Source organism: Sciurus vulgaris (genome assembly GCF_902686455.1).
Source record: "Sciurus vulgaris genome assembly, chromosome: 2".
Classification (NCBI taxonomy): domain Eukaryota; kingdom Metazoa; phylum Chordata; class Mammalia; order Rodentia; family Sciuridae; genus Sciurus; species Sciurus vulgaris.
In genome coordinates, this window is record NC_136462.1 from 202,481,211 (window position 1) to 202,500,273 (window position 19,063).

Consider the following 19,063-nt stretch of genomic DNA (forward strand, 5'->3'; position numbering starts at 1 on the left):
GCGGTGGCCACGTGTCCGCACAGCGGCGCCCCCAGTGGTGGAGGTGCGCCATTGCCATGAGGATGTCCCTGCAGGAAGCGAGGTCGGGGAGGGTCTGGCTGATCCCAGCGCTGCCCTGCACCCCACCTTCCGGCCAGAACCCCGCCCCCTCCCAGCGGCCCCTGGGTTGGGTGCACAGCCCCTCTGCTCCCACATCCCAAGGTCGGGGCGTCTGTCGCCACCGTCGGGAGCCCACCCTGCACCCCTGGTCCACACAGAACCTCAGTGCCCTGGGGCAAGGCTCAGGGCCGGCTCGCCTCTGTCCAGCCTGCCCTTGGCTTGAGAAGGGCGCTGTCCCCACCCTCCTGCCACAGGAGGTTGAGCGGACAAGTGGTGCACGGCCCAGAATCCCGCAGGAGGCTCCCGGGTGGAGCACCGGGTAGCAGGCCCGCCACAGCCTGGGACCCTCCAGAGCACGGGGACAAGGAGTGGGCCAGGGACAGGGCGCTTCCCCCGGCTGGGAGCAGAGTGCATGCTGCGTGCTCGCCCTGAGCTGGCTCCTGCCCGGGGCACGGGCTGGCCCCACACCTCTGGCAGCCGAGCCGCCAAGGCGAGTCCCTCCAGTCGCCCTGCGGAGACGTCTGAGCCCACCACCCACTGATTTCTGTCGTGCATCAGCCCCTGGGGGCTGGGTGGCCACGGTGGTCTTCTGGAGGGCTGCCCACTGCACAGTGACGTGATCTTTAACACCTGCCAGGCGGCACTCCCCCATACCCGGGGACGCGACCACACACAGGAGAGAGGGGGCCAGGAAGCAAGAGACGGCGCCACGACAGGCCTGTGGGCACCTTCGGCGATCTCCAGGCAGCCGGCCCCTGCCACCCAGGCTCCTGGTCCTGCTGGACACCTCGCACTCTCCACACCTGGCCTGCCTCGCCTGCACTGTCACCCTCTGGGTCCACCTTTACCCCCGGCCCCAGGTTGTCCTGAGTGGCCTCCTTGCAGGCTGGTTGTTCAACCTGATCCAACAGCTTCCCCACGTTGCACTTGGTGCTAACATCGCGTGAATCCGTGTAATCCAGAACATTCTACCCGCCCAAATTGACCTGTGGGAGACGTCCTGGGGCCAGTTGGCTCACGGAGGGTCCCCGTCAGGGTCTGCGTGACATCCTCCACGCCAGCATCTGATCCTCCACTGTGCCAGACGTCCTGCCCGGGAGCAGACAGACCTGCGGACCCCGGGTGGCAGCCGTGGAGGGGGCTCGGCTGCTGCCAGCGATCCAGGGCACACAGCTGACACCCTCGCGGGCACCTGGGCCTGAGCAGTGGGCTCCGGCAGAGGCGGCCTGAGTCTCCACCAAGCACGGACTCCCCCTCAGGGCAGCCTCTGCCGCCCCAGGCTTCTCGTCACCTGATTCCAGTGCGGCCAGCTCGTCCCAGAGCCACCTCGTCCCAGGGCCACCTCGTCCCAGGACCAGCTCGTCCCAGGGCCACCTCGTCCAAGGGCCACCTCGTCCCAGGGCCAGCTCGTCCCAGGACCAGCTCGTCCCAGGGCCACCTCGTCCCAGGGCCACCTCGTCCCAGGGCCACCTCGTCCCAGGACCAGCTCGTCCCAGGGCCACCTCGTCCCAGGGCCAGCTTGTCCCAGGGCCACCTCGTCCCAGGGCCAGCTCGTCCCAGGGCCACCTCGTCCCAGGGCCAGCTCGTCCCAGGGCCACCTCGTCCCAGGGCCACCTCGTCCCAGGGCCACCTCGTCCCAGGACCAGCTCGTCCCAGGGCCACCTCGTCCCAGGGCCAGCTCGTCCCAGGGCCACCTCGTCCCAGGGCCACCTCGTCCCAGGACCAGCTCGTCCCAGGGCCACCTCGTCCCAGGGCCAGCTCGTCCCAGGGCCACCTCGTCCCAGGGCCACCTCGTCCCAGGGCCAGCTCGTCCCAGGGCCACCTCGTCCCAGGGCCAGCTCGTCCCAGGGCCACCTCGTCCCAGGGCCACCTCGTCCCAGGGCCAGCTCGTCCCAGGGCCACCTCGTCCCAGGGCCACCTCGTCCCAGGGCCAGCTCGTCCCAGGGCCACCTCGTCCCAGGGCCCAGCTCGTCCCAGGGCCACCTCGTCCCAGGGCCACCTCGTCCCAGGGCCAGCTCGTCCCAGGGGCCACCTCGTCCCAGGGCCAGCTCGTCCCAGGGCCAGCTCGTCCCAGGGCCACCTCGTCCCAGGGCCACCTCGTCCCAGGGCCAGCTCGTCCCAGGGCCACCTCGTCCCAGGGCCAGCTCGTCCCAGGGCCACCTCGTCCCAGGGCCAGCTCGTCCCAGGGCCACCTCGTCCCAGGGCCACCTCGTCCCAGGGCCAGCTCGTCCCAGGGCCACCTCGTCCCAGGGCCACCTCGTCCCAGGGCTCCGTCACAGTCCACTTAGCACCTTCACCCGGGGCAGAAGGTGCTTCCAAGCTCCGTCATTCCTCAAACGTTCCGAAGTCCTCTCCCTCCTCAACAAGGGCCCTGTGACCACTCTGGAGTTAGTCCTGTGGCGATCAGAACGATTGCCCCAAGGACACCTGTGTCACCCCACAGCAGGTCCCAAGAGGGCACGTGGTCCTGGTCACCCAGGGCCCAGTACAGTCACGGGGCTCCTATAAGAATGGTCAGCGTGAGGGGTGCAGGCACAAGGCGGTGGGCAGAGGCAGAGGGAGTGGGCGACCGCCTGCTGACTTTGGGGACAGAGGAAGACCAGGCACGGCGGCCTCCAGGAGCTGGAACCCAGGAATGGGCCCCACCCTGGAGCCTCTGGAAGGGGCTGGTCAGCCAGTCCCTGGATTTAGCCCAGAGAGACGAAGACAGCAGATTCCTGTTGCTCGAAACCACCGACAGGAGCACAGTGCTCTTGAGTCCAGCAGGAAGGGGACCGAAGCTCATTTCCTCACCCGGCTGGCCACCACCCTCCCCGTCTGAGAGATCTCCTGCTCCCCGTGGCTGCCGCAGGTCCCCAGGTCCCGGGTTCTCTCTCGGCCACAAAGTCCTGTCCACAGAGGGCCGCTGTCTCCCGGCCAGAGCCAGGACCAGGCATCTCCGGAGGCCCTGCTCAGCTCCGCAGCGGTAGAGGAGCACCTGGGTTTGCGTTTCGCTCCCCGTTACCACTGGGCAGGTGCGGATTCTGACCGAAGCCCCCTCCAGACTCAGCCCTGAGTGTGGAACTGCAGCGACAAGGCCGCCCTGGGGGCTGACCATCCTCCGCCTGGGCGTCTGCAGGGCAGCGCAGGCAGGAGTTCTGTGCTGACCCCATTCCTGACCGTGGCGTTTGGCCACCCTCGCTCCTCTTCATCAAAGCCCTTGGGTCCCGTCCTTGGTATAATGGCCTATTTACTTTACCCTGTGAGACACAAAATGTCAAAAATGACACACCCAAGGCGCCACAGGCAGCTCGAGGACCAAACAGTCTGGATTTCTTTGCAGCCATTGTTGGCCATTGAGCAAGTCCCACAGGGACACTGGGCTCCCCACGCTGGGCCAATGGCACACGGTGGCTTTGTGTGCCGTAGAGCTGGCTTCATGTCTCTGAACGGTGGGAGGACCCACCTGCTCCAAGGCCACCTGTACATGAGGGGGCAGCCAGCCTGCACGAGCCCGCCCCGCCGACCACAGGCCGCCACTGCTACTGGCTCTGCTGGATCCTTGCCAAGGGCTTTCTGCAAACGTGGACACACCCACAGGAAAGTCGTCTTCTCTGCTTCCTCCACCAGAAGCCGGCACCTGCTTCTCGCTCAGTGCTCGATGCTGGCATCTGCTCACCTCGTGCCCGGGGACTGAGGGGGGCTCATCCTGTCTGGTGGTGCTGGAGGCGCCAGTCGGGGCCACTCTGGTGACAGCCTTCTAGCTGGCAGTCCCGGGCGGCGCAGGCGAAGACAGGCAGCGGCTCTCAGGCCCGGTCACCTCCACAGGCCCCTCTGAACAGCACAGTGGGTGAGGCTGCGCCCTCTGGATGTCTCAAGGTGGACAGCCACCCGGCCACAGCAGAGAAGGTGTCCGACCGTCCCCTTGCTCGGCCCGCTGCCTCCGCCCTGAGGCCGAAGCTCGACCCTCTCCTGGCTGGCCTGAGCGGAGCGCTGCACTCCTCCCTCTGGGGTGTGGGCGTTGTGCTGCGCAGTGTCCAGTGAGCCCACCGGGAGTCAGGAACCCAGAAGCTCCTGGTCAGGACCCCGACCGCTTCCAGCAGCTTCCCTTCCGCCTCCCAAAACGTGAGGGGAGGTGGAGCAGAGCCACTCTGCTAGCGCGCTGCCCTCCCCAGGCAGGGCCGGGTCAGGGCCTGGTGTGCAGCATCCACGCCCCCTTGGCGGGGCCGGACCACAGCGCGGTGGACTGTGGCTCAGTGGTTCGGCGCTTGCCTGGTTCATGCCAGGCCCTGAGATCAATCCCCAGTCAAACTCAGTGTGTTCCCTGCAGGCTCTGGGGACGGCCGCCTGCCAGGGAGGCTCCAAGAGCACCTTCCTCCTCTCCCAGTCCCGGCCCTGGGCCCCTCAGTCGGGAGCCGCATCCCTGCAGGCCCGCTCCTCTGCTGCCCAAGCCCCCTGCTCCGGATCATCTGGAGGGATAACCTCACCTCCAGACCTTTAACTGAATTCATGGGGGCCCGATCACGCGTTCAGGGGGACGTGCCGCGGGGGCACCCACGCTAGGGGAGCAATAGGAACTCCACGCCAGGCTCGAGGGAGCAGGGTAGAGAGCAGGGTAGGGACCGGCTCCCAGACCCAGGGGAGGGCTTTCCTGCCAGGGGCTGTAGTCCCCAGACCCGGCTTCGGCCTCAGCATGGCGTGGGGTGGGCTGGGTCCTTCATCCCAGCCTCCGTTTCCTCCCACAGGGGCCAGGGGAAAGGGCCCCGGGAGACAGAACCTGGGAGCAGCCTGGGCGGGCGGGATGGGCAGGAAGGGGCGGTACGCAGAGCTCGGCTCACCTCCCTCCTTGCAGGCGGCGGACTACGAGCTGAACAGGGCCTTCATGCTGACGGTGATGGTGTCCAACCAGGCGGCCCTGGCCAGCGGGATCCAGATGTCCTTCCAGTCCACAGCAGGGGTGACCATCTCAGTCACTGACGTCAACGAGGCCCCCTACTTCCCGTCCAACCACAAGCTCATCCGCCTGGAGGAGGGCGTGCCGGCTGGCACGGCGCTCACCACCTTCTCGGCCGTGGACCCCGACCGCTTCATGCAGCAGGCCGTGAGGTGGGTCTGGCCTCAGCGCCCCCCGAACCAGCACTCCCCGCTTTCTACCCGAGTCCCCGGAGCAGGACGCGAGAGCACAGGAGTGCCCCCCAGGCTCTGTTCCACAGCCCCTGCAGGTGCGCAGGCACCCCAGGCTCCACCCACAGCAGCACTGTGGGGTCTCCGAACCCGGGGGGAGGGCTTTGGACCCTCGGCGGATCCTGGCTTCATCCTCAGCAGCTGTGTGATGGGGCAGGCCACTCACTCTGTTCCTCAGTGTCCCCATATTACCTACCTCCTGGGGTCCTCGAAGGGTTGGGACGGCCACGGTAGCAGGAGCACCCCAAGGGAGCCCCGCTGTGTCACCTGCTGTGGGAGGCAGGCTGCCAGGCGCTCACAGCCTCCAGGGACTCCCAGGGGACACAAGGGACACAGAAGGCCAAGGCAGACGCAGGCTGGTGCCGGTCCCTCCCGCTGGAAGCCCGCGCACCCAGCCCCGGGCCCCACCTCCCGCCCCCCCCAGGTACTCAAAGCTGTCGGACCCCGCAAACTGGCTGCACATCAACGCCTCCAACGGTCAGGTCACCACGGCCGCCGTCCTGGACCGCGAGTCCCTCTACATCAGAAACAACGTCTACGAGGCCACCTTCCTGGCTGCCGACAATGGTGAGCCCTCCAGCGAGGCCACTGCTGCAGCTGCCCGGGGAGGGGGTGCCGGCCAGGGGGCCTTGGAGGCCCCGGCACCCAGAGGGCAGGACGGCAGGACGCGGCAGGCAGCCCGAGGCACGTCTGGGGCCCTGCCCCCACCTTTCAAACCCACTATTGCCTCCACTGCTCTGCTTCCCGGGGCGTCGGGTCGTGTGCCACTTGGCCACTCACACTGGCCCTCACTCACCTCTGGCACCCGGGAGTCGGGATCAGGGACTCACCGTGTGGCCGTCCCAGCCCATCCCTGCTGAACCCATGCTCAGCTTCCACCTGTGAACTATCTCAAGTTCTTGGCCAGAGGCCCTGGCTGAGCTGGCTGAGAGGGCGGGAGGCCCAGCACACCAAGTGGCACCCCTGGCACGGCACCTGTGGTGGCTGCCCGCCCTTTACAGCCGGCCGTCGGAGCAAAGCCCATACTTGGGGCCTTGGAGCCCAGGACGGAGGGTGGCCAGGGCGCCAGGCCAGCCACAGAGCGGAGGAGCTGTGCCTGGAGCTGCAGGGGTTCTGAGGGCCACAGGCCCGGCCTCCAGGGTCCTGGCACTTGCAGCCAGGAGGCCCCCAGGACCCACAGCACCCCGACAGCCAGCGAGGGCTCCTGTGGGTCATTCCCTACAGAGACAGAGGGGCGAGAGGGAGATTCTGAAGCCAGTTAGTCCAGGGCCACCGCTCCCTGATGGGAGGGGACTGAACCTTCTGTGCCTCCATTTGCTCCTCTGCACAGTTGGGGGAGCCCTACAACTCCAACCAAATGAGTCACGACCACAGCCCAGGCTAGGCTGGCACCAGCAAGCAGCAGCCAGTGCTCAGCAGCTTCCTGCTCTGTTTCTGGTGGTCCCTTTCTACGCGGGGGGCCCCACTGCCCAGCAGACCAGAGCCCTGCCCAGCAGGCAGCTCCCTGCCATATCTGTTGGCCAGAGCCAGTGCAGCCGCTGGACAACAGCAACTTCAGTGAGAGCCCAGGGCCAGGTTGATGAGCCAGCCTGGCTCTGTGACCACGGCCGCACTGGCTGGGCCAGAGTGAGTCCAGATGGCCACTGGAGCGCCAGCCCCTGACCACACTCTTACACAGGGGAGTGGGGAGGGGAGGCCAGGGCACACCCCCAAGGCTCTTAGGGACAGCCACACCGGCCTCCGGAGTGCACGAAGGCCAGACTGACTCACGCTGCCCTGGCCAGCTGCAAGGCATGCTGGGAAATGTAGCCTTCTCAGGGGACAGTGGGGCCCCAGGTAAAACTTGGGCCCCAGTTCTTTTATTAAAAGAAAGCAGAAATGGACACTGGGGGCATCCCTGCAGTCTCCACCCCGGGAGGCAGCTGAGACACCAGTCAGCAGGTAGTTTCAGTGTTGAGAAGCTCAAGGAAATGCCAGAATGGGAGAGTGGCCAGGGGCTCCCCTGGTGAGGACCTGCCCCTGGGCCCAGAGGGAGAAGCCAGAAGAGACAGCGGGCAGGAGAGGGCTGTGCGGGTCAGGAAAAGCCCGTGCCCAGAGGCAGTGACCTCGCCGCACTGGGGGCTCTGGGAGACGCAGGGCGGCCAGACCTACGAACAAGAGCAGCAGCAGCCCAAGAGCTGGACCCCTAACAAGCCAAAGTCAAGGCCAGGCAACCCCCCTGGGGCCACCCCCCTCGGGCCCAGGGTCCACAAAGCTGCTCTGTGGCCAGCCTGTGATGGCCACCCAGCCAGCTGGGGAGCATCTTCCAGTCCTCGCCTGCCACAGCTCCAGCCCTGGGGCTTGGGTCAGAGAGGAGGGGGCACAACCTGGGGTCCGCACAGGGGGACTCATGTGGGGGGCGGGGCCTGGGCTGCAACAGACTCCACCCACCTCTCCCGAGTGGGCGGCTCAACTCCATCCACAAAGGCAAGCACGGCGCTGTGGGGCTTCACTGCCTTGACGCGTTTTCCGGAAGATTAAAGACATCCTGCAGGAGATGCGCTGCCTCAGCCAAGAACTATGGCTCTGGTGTTGGGCCAGGAGTGGCCACCAGGAGGCAGCCATGGTGAGGACGCTGCTGGGCGGCCACTGCCTCCACGTCTGAGGAGCAGACGGGCCTCTCTGTCCTAGATCCTGGCCACACACGTGCCCACCAGGCCCTCCAGGCTGGGTTGCAGCAGGACTGGGCTTTGAGCTCAGCAGAGCACCTGTGCCACATGGAGGCCAGAGGAAATGGGCCTCTGTGGAGACCGCCTCCACCCAGAGCTCATCTCGGGAGCCTCCAGGTCCTTCTCAGGGACAGTTGGTGCCTGTCCCTCCTCTGACAAGGAGTCTGAGCCTGGGGCTCCCAGCCTCTGAGAGGCCGGCTGGCAGGCAGGAGACACAGGAGGGCCAGGAATAGCAGGGAAGAACTCAGAGGGCAAGCCTGGCCCCACCGCCGCAGAGCCCCTCCTGGGCCCCAGAAGGGAGCAGATCCCCGCCCGGCTGGACCGGCTGGTCCAAGGATGGCTCTGAGCTGCACTAGGCCCTGGCTGCGGGCGCAGGCTGGGGCAGGGCTGGGCGGGTCAGCAGACACAGCTGTGTCTGCTGAGTGCTGGGCGCTGTCTGTGCACCCAGGGGCCCTTCCCCCACAGCGGTGGGCCTGGAGGGCAGGCCTGGCCCCACACCTCCCTATGCCTGCCCCTCAGGGATGCCCCCAGCCAGCGGCACTGGGACGCTGCAGATCTATCTCATCGACATCAACGACAACGCCCCGGAGCTGCTGCCCACGGAGGCGCAGGTGTGCGAGAAGCCGGGCCTCAACGCCATCAACATCACCGCGGCCGACGCGGACGTGGACCCCAACGTCGGCCCCTACGTCTTCGAGCTGCCCTTCGTCCCGGCCACCGTGCGCAAGAACTGGACCATCACCCGCCTCGACGGTGAGCCCTTGGGCGAGCGCCTGGGGAGAACCCATCTGGGCTTCAGGCCCCCAGGGCCCCGACCCCTGACGAGTGAGCTGCGAGGTGAGGTGGTCCTCCTGGAGGACCCTCAGCCCTCGCCCTCCCGAGCAAGGCTGGGCCATGGCCCAGCCTCCAGGGCTGAGCTCTGCCCACTCCAGCTCACCAGGCCACCAGGTTATCCCGGTCCGTGCTGTGCCGGCCCCTCCGTGACCACGCCGGCAGCAGTGACCATGCGCTGGCCACGCCCTGTGCTCAGGTGGGTGGATCAGACCTGCCTGCCGAGTGTCCGGGACCCTCCCCAGGGGCGGCTCGTGCAAAAGCATTTCCAGAAGCTGAAGTGTGGTCGGCACTTTGAACACGCCCTCTCCAAATCAGTGTCTACTCTGCGGGCAGAGGGCGCGTCCCACCCCACCAACACAGAATGCGATTGCTTTCAAAGCATGCTGTCAGTTTATGGCCCAAACCGTTCTCTCGTTTCGTCTCCTGACTACCAGAGGGATGTCTGAACTCTGTATTGCTGTGTTGTTCTGTGGCTGGTGTTCAGTGCCTTTGCCTGCTTTCCTCCAGGTGGGCTTTTTCCTGATTGATTTGATAAAACTCTTTATATGTGCAGGAAATTGTGCCTTCATCCTACACGCTGCAATGGCCTTTTCCTCGTAATGTCAAAGTATTTAACATAATGGTGTGGTGTGATGTGTGTGTGTATGTGTGTATGTGTGTATTCAATGTAATGGAGTGGTGTGGTGTGTGTGTGTATTAATGTAATGGTGTGGTGTGTTTGTGTGTATTATAATGGTGTGGTGTGTGTGTGTGTATAATAATGGTGTGGTGTGTGTGTATTGTAATGTTGTGGTGTGTGTGTGAGTATTGTAATGGTGTGTGTGTGTGTATTGTAATGGTGTGGTGTGTGTGTGTGTTGCAATGGTGTGTGTGTGTGTATTGTAATGACGTGTGTGTGTGTGTATTGTAATGGTGCAGTGTGTGTGTGTGTTGTAATGGTGTGGTGTGTGTGTATTGTAATAGTGTGGTGTGTGCGTGTGTATTGTAACGGTGTGTGTGTGTGTATTGTAATGATGTGGTGTGTGTGTGTATTGTAATAGTGTGGTGTGTGTGTGTATTGTAATGATGTGGTGTGTGTGTGTATTGTAATGGTGTGGGGGGTGTGTGTGTGTATTGTAATGGTGTGTGTGTGTGTGTTATAATGGTGTGGTGTGTGTGTGTGTATTGTAATGGTGTGGGGTGTGTGTGTGTGTTATAATGGTGTGGTGTGTGTGTGTGTTGTAATGGTGTGGGGTGTGTGTGTGTTATAATGGTGTGGTGTGTGTGTGTGTATTGTAATGGTGTGGGGTGTGTGTGTGTGTTATAATGGTGTGGTGTGTGTGTATTGTAATGGTGTGGGGTGTGTGTGTGTGTTATAATGGTGTGGGTGTGTGTGTGTGTATTGTAATGGTGTGGGGTGTGTGTGTGTGTTATAATGGTGTGGTGTGTGTGTGTGTTGTAATGGTGTGGGGTATGTGTGTGTTATAATGGTGTGGTGTGTGTGTGTGTATTGTAATGGTGTGGGGTGTGTGTGTGTGTTATAATGGTGTGGTGTGTGTGTGTATTGTAATGGTGTGGGGGGTGTGTGTGTATTGTAATGGTGTGGGATGTGTGTGTTATAATGGTGTGGTGTGTGTGTGTGTGTGTGTGTGTGTGCGTGTGCACCTCTGGCATGCACGTGTCCTTGCTGACCAAATGGATGGCTCAGGCTTCCCTACCTCCAGCCCTGGTGTCCCCTCAGAAGAGCTGCTGGGACAGGAGGCTGGCCGCGTGCTGAGGGTCACCGTGCTCTGTGCCAGGTGACCATGCCCAGCTGGGCCTGCGCATCCTGTACCTGGAGGCCGGGGTGTACGACGTCCCCGTCACCGTCACGGACTCCGGGAACCCTCCGCTCTCCAACACGTCCGTCATCAAAGTCAAGGTGTGCCCGTGCGACGAGAACGGCGACTGCACCGCCGCAGGTGCGGTGGCGGCCGCAGGGCTGGGCACGGGCGCCATGGTGGCCATCCTCCTCTGCATCGTCATCCTGCTGAGTGAGTGCCGCCACGCACGAGGGGCCTCGCGGGCAGGCGCTCTGCCAGGGGACAGCCGGGCGGAGGGGGTCCAGGGTGGCACCACAGTCCACCCTCAGCCGCGTCCACCTGACGGGGACTGTGGCAACGTGGGACGGCCTGTTCCCGTGGAGGTCAGGGGCCCGACCCAGCAGCTCAGGGTGTCATGGCCTGGCCCCTTTCCGCCACCCGCTCTGCCTCCCAGAGCCCCGCACCCTGAGACCGGCTCCCTCCCTGCCCGCGTCAGGCCGCCCTGGCCTCCTGCCCGCAGGTGCGGCGCCAGCACCTCGGAGGCTGCCCCGCCGCTGAGGCCTCTGCTGCTTTTCCCTTTCCAGTCTGCCGACGGCTCTGAACTCCGGGTTTGTTGCCGGGGCTTACGTCGACCACCGTGGTCAGCGTGACGGAGCTGCCCACAGGCTGCGGGGGCACCCCGGCCGGGTGGGGACACTGGCTCCTCTGAAGACCTGGCCTGGGAGGGGCCCCTGCCCAGAGCACGCGTGAGCAGGGGAGATGGGGCCTGACTCACCTGGGGCCCGGCCTCAGGGAGGCTGCTGAGCAGCTTGTCCAGCTGCGGGCTTGGCCAGGACCCAGGCTCGGCAGGAACACCGCCAGGCACAGGGCAAGGCCCCGGGGCCTCCCCCTCCTCTTCCCTCCTCTCCCCACAGCCTCCCATCTGTCTCCCAGGGTGGACGCGCCCCAGGCCCTGGCTGCAGAGGAACTTCCCGAGCAGGCTTGGCCTCCTGCCTCCCTGCTTAGCTAGGCAGGTCTCCGGGCCTGGATCAGTCACTAACGTACTGGGGTCCTCCCTCGCTCTCCACAACTTGGGCCCACAGGCAGTCCCCTGGCCACCACTGGTCCTTCCACACTCTGGGGACACACTGTTGCTCCCTCTGAGCAGACACGGCCTCAGAATCCTCCCGTCACGGGCTCTCCCAGGGATCGCACCCAGGGACCACTTGTCTGTCCTCGGGGGCGGGTCCCTGTGCCCACCTCACTTGTACTCAGGGTGGTGTCCCAGTTACTGTCACTTCTGGGCCTTGGTCTCCAAGTCTGTGAAAGAGGGAGATAACGGGAGCTGAGTGCCCGGACAGTGAGATGTGTGCACCGTAGGGGGTGCCAGAGCCACGCCTGCAGACCCTGCCCCAGAGCAGGCGCAGGTGCAGACAGCAGAGGACAAGGCGGCAAAGGGGCCTGGGCAGGCTCTCCCTGAGGGGCTGGAATTCATGGGGGCATCCGGGGGCGAGGGGCCTGGCACAGACCCCAAAGGGCAGGGAGGAGGCCCAGATGGGTGGGGAGAGAGAGGCCCCCTCTCCACAAGTGTGGGTCTGTGCCTGAACCTCTGAGCAGCACCTCAAGTCCTTTGGGAGGTGGGAGAACCCTCAGCCTGCTCCCAGGTACCCCTTGGTGCTGGGCGAGGCTGCACAGGGAGGACCCACACTCTCCTTCCTTGCCCGGCTGGCGGGCCCTCTATGGGCCCCCTCCCTCCCCAGTCCCTTCTGATGGGCAGAAATCCTTCTCCCTGCCTGATTCCTGGCCAGACCCGGGATGCCCACAAACCCGCCCTTCCACCTCCTCTACCGACCTCACCCTTGTGCTGTGCAGAAGAGCAATGGCCAGAGGACATGTGGGTGGGCCTCTCAGCTCCCACCCGGCCCCCTTCCCCCGAGTGGCAAGGCATGTGCTGGGCCAGAGCCCCTGCGGGGTGCAGGGCAGGAAGTGCAGCCTGACCTCTGCACCCGGGACTCCGCATCCGTGGACCCCGCTAACTGCAGTTCAAGAATGTTCAGGAAGACACCAGTCAGGGTCGTGCTGAACACGTGCGGCCTTTCCCGCCTTCAGTCCCTGAGTGGCACGGGGGACGGCTACCACAGGGCATTCACACCACGCCACGCACGCATCATGCCACCCAGAGCCGGTTCACCGCACACAGGAGGCTGTGGGCCCTGGGCAACCCTCCGTCACTCTATAGAAGGGACCCAGCATCTGTGGCTGGGGGTGCCCACAGGGTGGCGTCCCCTGGAGCAAACGCCCCACAGGTGCCGGGACCCACTGCCGCAAAGTCCTGAAGCCCTCCTGCATGCCGGGCAGTGCCGGGTCAGGGTGGGAAGCCACAGGCACACGCACGGCCCACGTGGCCCCACTGGGGCATGCACGCTGCGCCTGGGTGAGACATGCAGGTGTGCGCGTGTGCACGCGGGAACACAATGTGCACCGAGACACGCAGTCAGCGTGCCTCCACAGGCGCACATACATGTGCACACGTGTGGACATGCGTGGAACACACGCACACGATCACATGTGCTCCTGAGCTGCACGTGCAGATGGCACGCCCTCAAACACCAGCCGTGCTGGCGCGGGTGGGAAGGCCTGCGCGCACTGCCCCTCCGCACACACGGGCGCGCCCGCTCACGGTGCTGCACTCCACAGCCATGGTCCTGCTGTTCGTGGTATGGATGAAGCGGCGGGAGAAGGAGCGACACACCAAGCAGCTGCTCATCGACCCCGAGGACGACGTGCGGGACAACATCCTCAAGTACGACGAGGAGGGCGGCGGCGAGGAGGACCAGGTGGGAGCACGGCCCTCGGCCTCCACGGGCTGCCTGTCGCCCGGCGGCCCCGTCCTCTCCCTTGGAGGGCCCATGCCAAGCGTGCCTTCAGGGCGAGAGCACAGGACTCTCAGCTCTCCACCCTGGGTCACTCACGCCTGCCCTCCGACCCTGGGCTGAGCTGTGCGCCCTGCACCTGTGTCCTCCCCAAGGGGCCTGTCCTCCCACCCCTGTTCTCCTCCTCCCTCCCTCCAGCCACCAGCCCCAGCCCAGTGCTGCCCTGTACCCTAGAGGAGAGGGACCAGGGTCCACTGGACACACCAGTGCCCACCTGCCCAACCGTCTCACGAGGCAGCTGCGGGAACAGGGGTGAGGATGGCCCAGAGCTGCCTGGTGGGAAGGGGGAGGGCCAGCTCCTCCTGTGGGGAGGACTGGGGCGAGAGCAGGTAGGCTTGGTCGTCAAACAGCAGGGGGTAGGGTCGCTCTGGGGGAGCAGCAGGCCAGAGGAGGCCAGCAAGGCCCAGGGTCAGCCAGGACTTGGGAAACGGCAAGGAGGGGCCCCAGGGGAGGTGGCAGCAGGTGGGCGAGGAAGCAGGGCAGCAGGATGGCTGGCCTGCACTCGGGCAGGTGGAACAAGACGAAGGTGTGCTCAGGGACTCTGGGACCCTCCCTGCCGCCCACCTGGGGGCCTCCCTGACGCTCCTGGCCTCTGTCCCCAGGACTATGACCTCAGCCAACTGCAGCAGCCAGAAGCCATGGAGCACGTGCTGAGCAAGGCCCCTGGAGTGAGGCGGGTGGACGAGCGGCCAGTGGGTGCCGAGCCCCAGTACCCCGTCCGGCCTGTGGTGCCCCACCCAGGTGACATCGGGGATTTCATCACGGAGGTAGGCGCCCTGGCAGTGAGACACCCCAGCAGGGTGTGTCCTCTGAGGTCAAATCCCACGCACATCAACAGAAGCCCAGGGTGAGAAGTGCGTCAGACCTGGGTTCAGGTGGGGCGCTGCCCTGAGAGCTTGGCCTCAGCGTCCTGCTCAGGGAGGCATGAGGTCCCACCTCTGCTGGGAGGGTGAAGGCTGCGGGCTCAGCGCACAGCAGGCACCTAAAGGAAGTCGGCTGCTGGGGCGGCAACCGCAGGGGCAGCAGTGAGAGCCACTCCATGGAGGACCCAGAGGCACAGCTCCCTCACCCGCAGGGACGGGCCTGCCTGGCTTCCGCGGGAACCCGATGCCTCCCGCATGGGACCTGCGGGCTCCGGCTCCGCCCAGGCCGGACCCCGCACCCACAGGGCACCGTGGGAACACCGCCTCGTCCTGCACAGACTCCAGGGTCACCTGAACTGGCAGGCAGGTCCCCGATGTGCCTCGTCACCCACCCGAGTCTGCCTCCAGACTGAGTCCATTTCTGTCTCAGTGGGTTTTCCCGAAAGCAGACTCAAGACGTGACGTGGAGGCAAGCGGCTCACCTGGGGGCTGATCCCAGGGAGCACGGGAGAGGGAAAGGAGCCAGGGAGGGGCCCGGCCAGCCAGAGACGGCCGCAGGCCGCAGGACCGCCTCCCACAAGGACCTCAGGCTGGCAGCAGAGACCCTGTCCCACGGGCAAGGGAGCTGGGTGCACATGCACCCCACTGCTGCGGGGCCTCCCAGGAGGCTGTGCAGGAGGCCGGGCAGAGGCGGTTGGCAAGCGCTGGAGGAGAGGGCTGGTTTCAGGGACACGCCCTGTCTGCTTTAACGCCACCGACTCCTAACCTCGGGCTGGGTCCTCGTCCCTGGAGGCTGCAACCTCCAGGGTGGTGAGGACGGGGCCCTGCTGCAGCTCAGGCACCTGCTTCACCCTCACTGGTGGGCATGGCGGGCACCCACGTCCCTGCCCACGGCTCTCACATCCACCCCAAAAGGGCCCTCTCGATGCTCTTCAGGTAAACGCCCGGGTGCTTAGTGAGTGCCTACTGTGTGCAAAGTCGTGGAACTTCAGGCCCTCCCTCCTGCCACCTCTTCTGGGCGACCAGAGCAGAGGCGGCACCCTCAGCCCTAACCCCGCGTCTCTGTGACCCCCAGGGACTCCGCGCGGCTGACAATGACCCCACAGCGCCCCCCTATGACTCGCTGCTGGTCTTCGACTACGAGGGGAGCGGCTCCCCCGCGGGCTCCGTCAGCTCCCTGGGCTCCTCCAGCTCCGGGGACCAGGACTACGACTACCTGAACGACTGGGGGCCGCGGTTCAGGAAGCTGGCCGACATGTACGGGGGCGGCCAGGAGGACTAGCTCCCTCACGCCCAGACCAGAGAGCAGCCCGACGCGGCGAGGACCAAGCCCAGGCAGGCGCCGGCTCCTGCAGGGACAGCGGCTCTGCTGTGGAGGTCCCCCCACCAGGTGGAGCTGTCCAGCAGGACCTGTCCCTGTCGTGGCCAGGCCCATCGCCCTCTCAGTCGCCACCTACCGCAAAGGGAGAGCCAGAGGCACCGTCCTGACTTGAACTTCCCAGAACAGAAGCACTGTTTCAAAAACGAAAGTGCCTTTGGTACACGTGTCAGATCCCCCAACTCAGGAGTGACTGAAAGCGAGCAGACAGCCCGGCCCGGCCCCAGAGGCCCGCAGCCCTGCGGCTGAAGGGTCCAGGAAGGGACGGACAAGGCCCTTCTTTCTTTGTTTCTTTTGTTTTGGTTTTGGTTTGGGGTTTTGTTTTTGTGTGTGTGCCTGCGTCTCTTACTAAGAAACAGAAGGCGTGTGGCTCTTGAAAGCGTAGTTTGGGGCCAGGTCCTAATAGCCTTTGCATCCACTGCAGGGGCTTTCCAGCAGCAGAGGCCCCAGAGTTGGCCACCCCTTGGCCATGGCGCCCAACTGTGTGGATTTCGCTTTCACCCAAGTTGGCAGCTGCCCCCACCCCGGCCAGATGCTGTGAAGAGCTGGGGCCGTGGGCTGCCCCGGGTGCTCCCCACCTCTGCCTTGGCCACCCCAGCACCCCAGTCCCCCAGAAGGCCTCTCTCCGAGCCAGCTGTCATCCCCCGTGCCATGGGGGTGCCCCTCGCCTTTGGTCCAAGAAGCCACAGCTTCCTGCAACCCTGGGACAAGCTTTCCACACACTGGGTTGAACTCCCTGGACCCCATCGAAGGCCAGTGAACATGCACCGGCCCAACCCCTGAACGCCCACGACACTGGCCACCCCAGGGCCGTGCAGAGGACAGAGAGCCACGCCTAGCCCCGGGCTGGAGTCGCCTGCCTCTCGGTGACAGCTCAGGCTCGGCACCTGCACTGGCTTGTGCAGGTGCTGGCAGCTTCCTTCCCCCGGCCGTCGGACCTGTGCTCCTGACGCGGGTGAACTGCTGCAGGTGGCCAGTGAGAGGCCTGGCCTTCCTGTACCATCTGTCCACAGATGACTCTGGGTGACACGTGCAGAGAGGACCCTCCTTTCCATGTCCCAGGTCCAAGCTGCCTGGCCATGGGGCCCCCAGAGCTGGCACGGCTCTGTCCACGCGTGGCCTGGTTCAGGCCTGGGGCTATCAGTCCTGCAGGACATCAATAAGGTCATGCCCAAAGACTCCCAGGAGGGGGCATCTGCCTTTTCACTGGGCAATGGCAGCACCCTGGGCCACCTCCATGTCTGGGCTCAGAGGCACCTCGGGCCAAGGCAGGAGGCAGGCCCTGGGAGGGGCGTCCTGTGCCTGGTCAGCTTCTGGCTCACCCCAGGCAGTGACACTGTGAGGGCGAGGGAGCCAGTGGCCTGGGGACCTGGTGTCAGAGCGCCTCGGGGGGCGGGAGGTCCGAGGATTGAGGAAGGACAAGGATGCCCACACTGCTGCTGGGGTCAGGAGAGCCTCAGAAGGCGGGGAGGCTGGGGTGCGAGGGGCACCATGCTCCCCACATGAAGGGCTCTGATCCCTTCCTTCCCCAGCCTCTGGTCTCCCCCTCACTAACACTGTCCCCTTTTCTAAATAGCTTTGGCCTCAAGACGCACCTGAGTGGACTCTGTGTGTGCCAAACTTGTGGGTGTGTCCCACTGGACGTCAGGGTTCTTCCCCAAACCAAACTCTTCCCCATCTGTTCTCCCAGAGCTGAGCGGGTCACAAGCTCAGCTCTGTCCATTCTGACCTCTCCCATGACCGTCTGGGGAGGGAGGAGGGAGGGAGCCATCCTGTCCTGCCTGGAGTCCCTGCCTTTAGACAGCCAGTCCAGGAGATGGGCCCATGGAAGGAAGGGGTCCCCAGTCCCAAGCTGTGCTATGCAAATCGCTCTGGACTAGCAGCCAGTGGGCCCAAGTGTCTAGGGGCGTGGCCATTGGCAGGAGGCCTGAGAGGCCTGGGGGCTAGGGATGGGAGCTGGACCCTTCCGCTTACTGTTTGGACACTCCGTCCTTGGACAGCAGTTCTGAGCTGAGTGAGAGTGGGCCGTTTGAAATGTGCATGCAATGGGCAGCAGTGAACTCTGAACCCCGAGCTAACCTGGTCCTCTGCCCCAGAAGAGCCAAGCCCGTGGCCTGCTGGGCACGTGTCTCCTGGCTCCACTCCTCACTCCCCTCCTCTCCTCACCTCCAGGCCCCTGCATCACGCAGGTGGAGGCTGCAGCACCAGCTGGGGTGGTGTCCACGGGGGCTTCCTGTGACAGCTGGACAGTTCTGCCCCTTCACCCCACAGCCTGGGCAGCCCCGGGGGCCAGAGAAAGGTGGGGTTCCCGTACCAGATGCACTCGGAGCTCTGTTCCGAGGCCGAGGAGTTAGCGTTAGCCAATGTACAATCAGCATCAACGTCTCTCTTCTGTAGCTTGTAGATGTGACCTGTCTGTGGTCAGCCCAGCCGCAGGGCCCGGGCTGGCTGGCAGGGTGCAGGGCATGCTTTAGTTTCTTTAGGACATTTTTATTCTAGAGTGGAAGAGGCCTGTGCTGCAAGGTGGTGTCAAGAACACCTCAGTCTTGGCCGCCTGTGCATCCTATCTCCTGGCTAGTGGGTTTCTTCTTTCTCGTCTTTCCACACATCCAAAATGCTAGGCCTCCACCACCAAGTGTCAGAGTAATGTCGGGCCCTCAGAGGTGCCTCCGCTTCCCTAGCAAGAGCACATGGCCCACTGAGGTGACCACTCTGTCCTCTCTGAGGTAAGAAGCCAGGGGGAAGGGAATCTCCATTTCCATCAAGCTAAAAGGAATAACACCAAAAATCAGCATCTCCCGTGCACAGAGGCCTGGGCAGCGAGTGGCTCCAGGCAGGCACTGCTTGAGTGGCTGGCCTGGCCCCACCTCTGTGTGTCCTTGGAGCGCATCTTACTTTTTCTTTCTCTCCTTTTTCCATTCTGTTTTCTTTGTTTGCATGTTTCTTTCTGAAAATGGACAGACTGTGTAGCAGCCCGCATGACCGTGGTTGTCTTGGAAAGATTCCGGAGTATGACGTATTCACACTGCAACGCGGAGCATCGCCGTAGACAAGTGTTCCGGCTTTTTTTGTAACCGTCAACAGCACAACTATTTTGTATTGTTGTTTGTATCATTTTGTACCTAAAAAAAAAAAAAAGAAGAAGAAAAAAAAAGGGAAGAAAGTCGATGTTTTCAATGTGTTTTCAGTGCCCGGTGGTCGTGGTTCAGAGGAACGGCAGCTCTGTGTGGTGCGGTGGGGAGGGGCCGGGCACCGCTCGCTGCTGCGGAGGAGCGAATAAACCCCCTTTGAAGAGTCGCCTCACCTGCTTTGCTTTCTTCCACGC

General features: G+C 64.2%; 1 protein-coding gene across 3 annotated transcripts in view; it reads left to right on the forward strand.

The window, feature by feature from the left end:
• The window catches only part of CDH4 (cadherin 4), a 445,876-nt gene extending 427,272 nt beyond the window's left edge, over nt 1-18,604 (forward strand). For 2 of the 3 annotated variants that reach the window (XM_079128833.1, XM_079128835.1), the window contains 7 exons: nt 4,931-5,184; nt 5,687-5,829; nt 8,490-8,723; nt 10,583-10,816; nt 13,262-13,401; nt 14,100-14,264; nt 15,436-18,604. In XM_079128833.1, coding sequence (XP_078984959.1) covers nt 4,931-5,184; nt 5,687-5,829; nt 8,490-8,723; nt 10,583-10,816; nt 13,262-13,401; nt 14,100-14,264; nt 15,436-15,642 — 1,377 coding nt within the window. In that variant the 3' untranslated portion in view covers nt 15,643-18,604. The remainder of the gene's footprint in view (nt 1-4,930; nt 5,185-5,686; nt 5,830-8,489; nt 8,724-10,582; nt 10,817-13,261; nt 13,402-14,099; nt 14,265-15,435) is intronic. The other variant, XM_079128834.1, reaches the window with a different exon arrangement.
• Nucleotides 18,605-19,063: the final 459 nt, after the last annotated feature.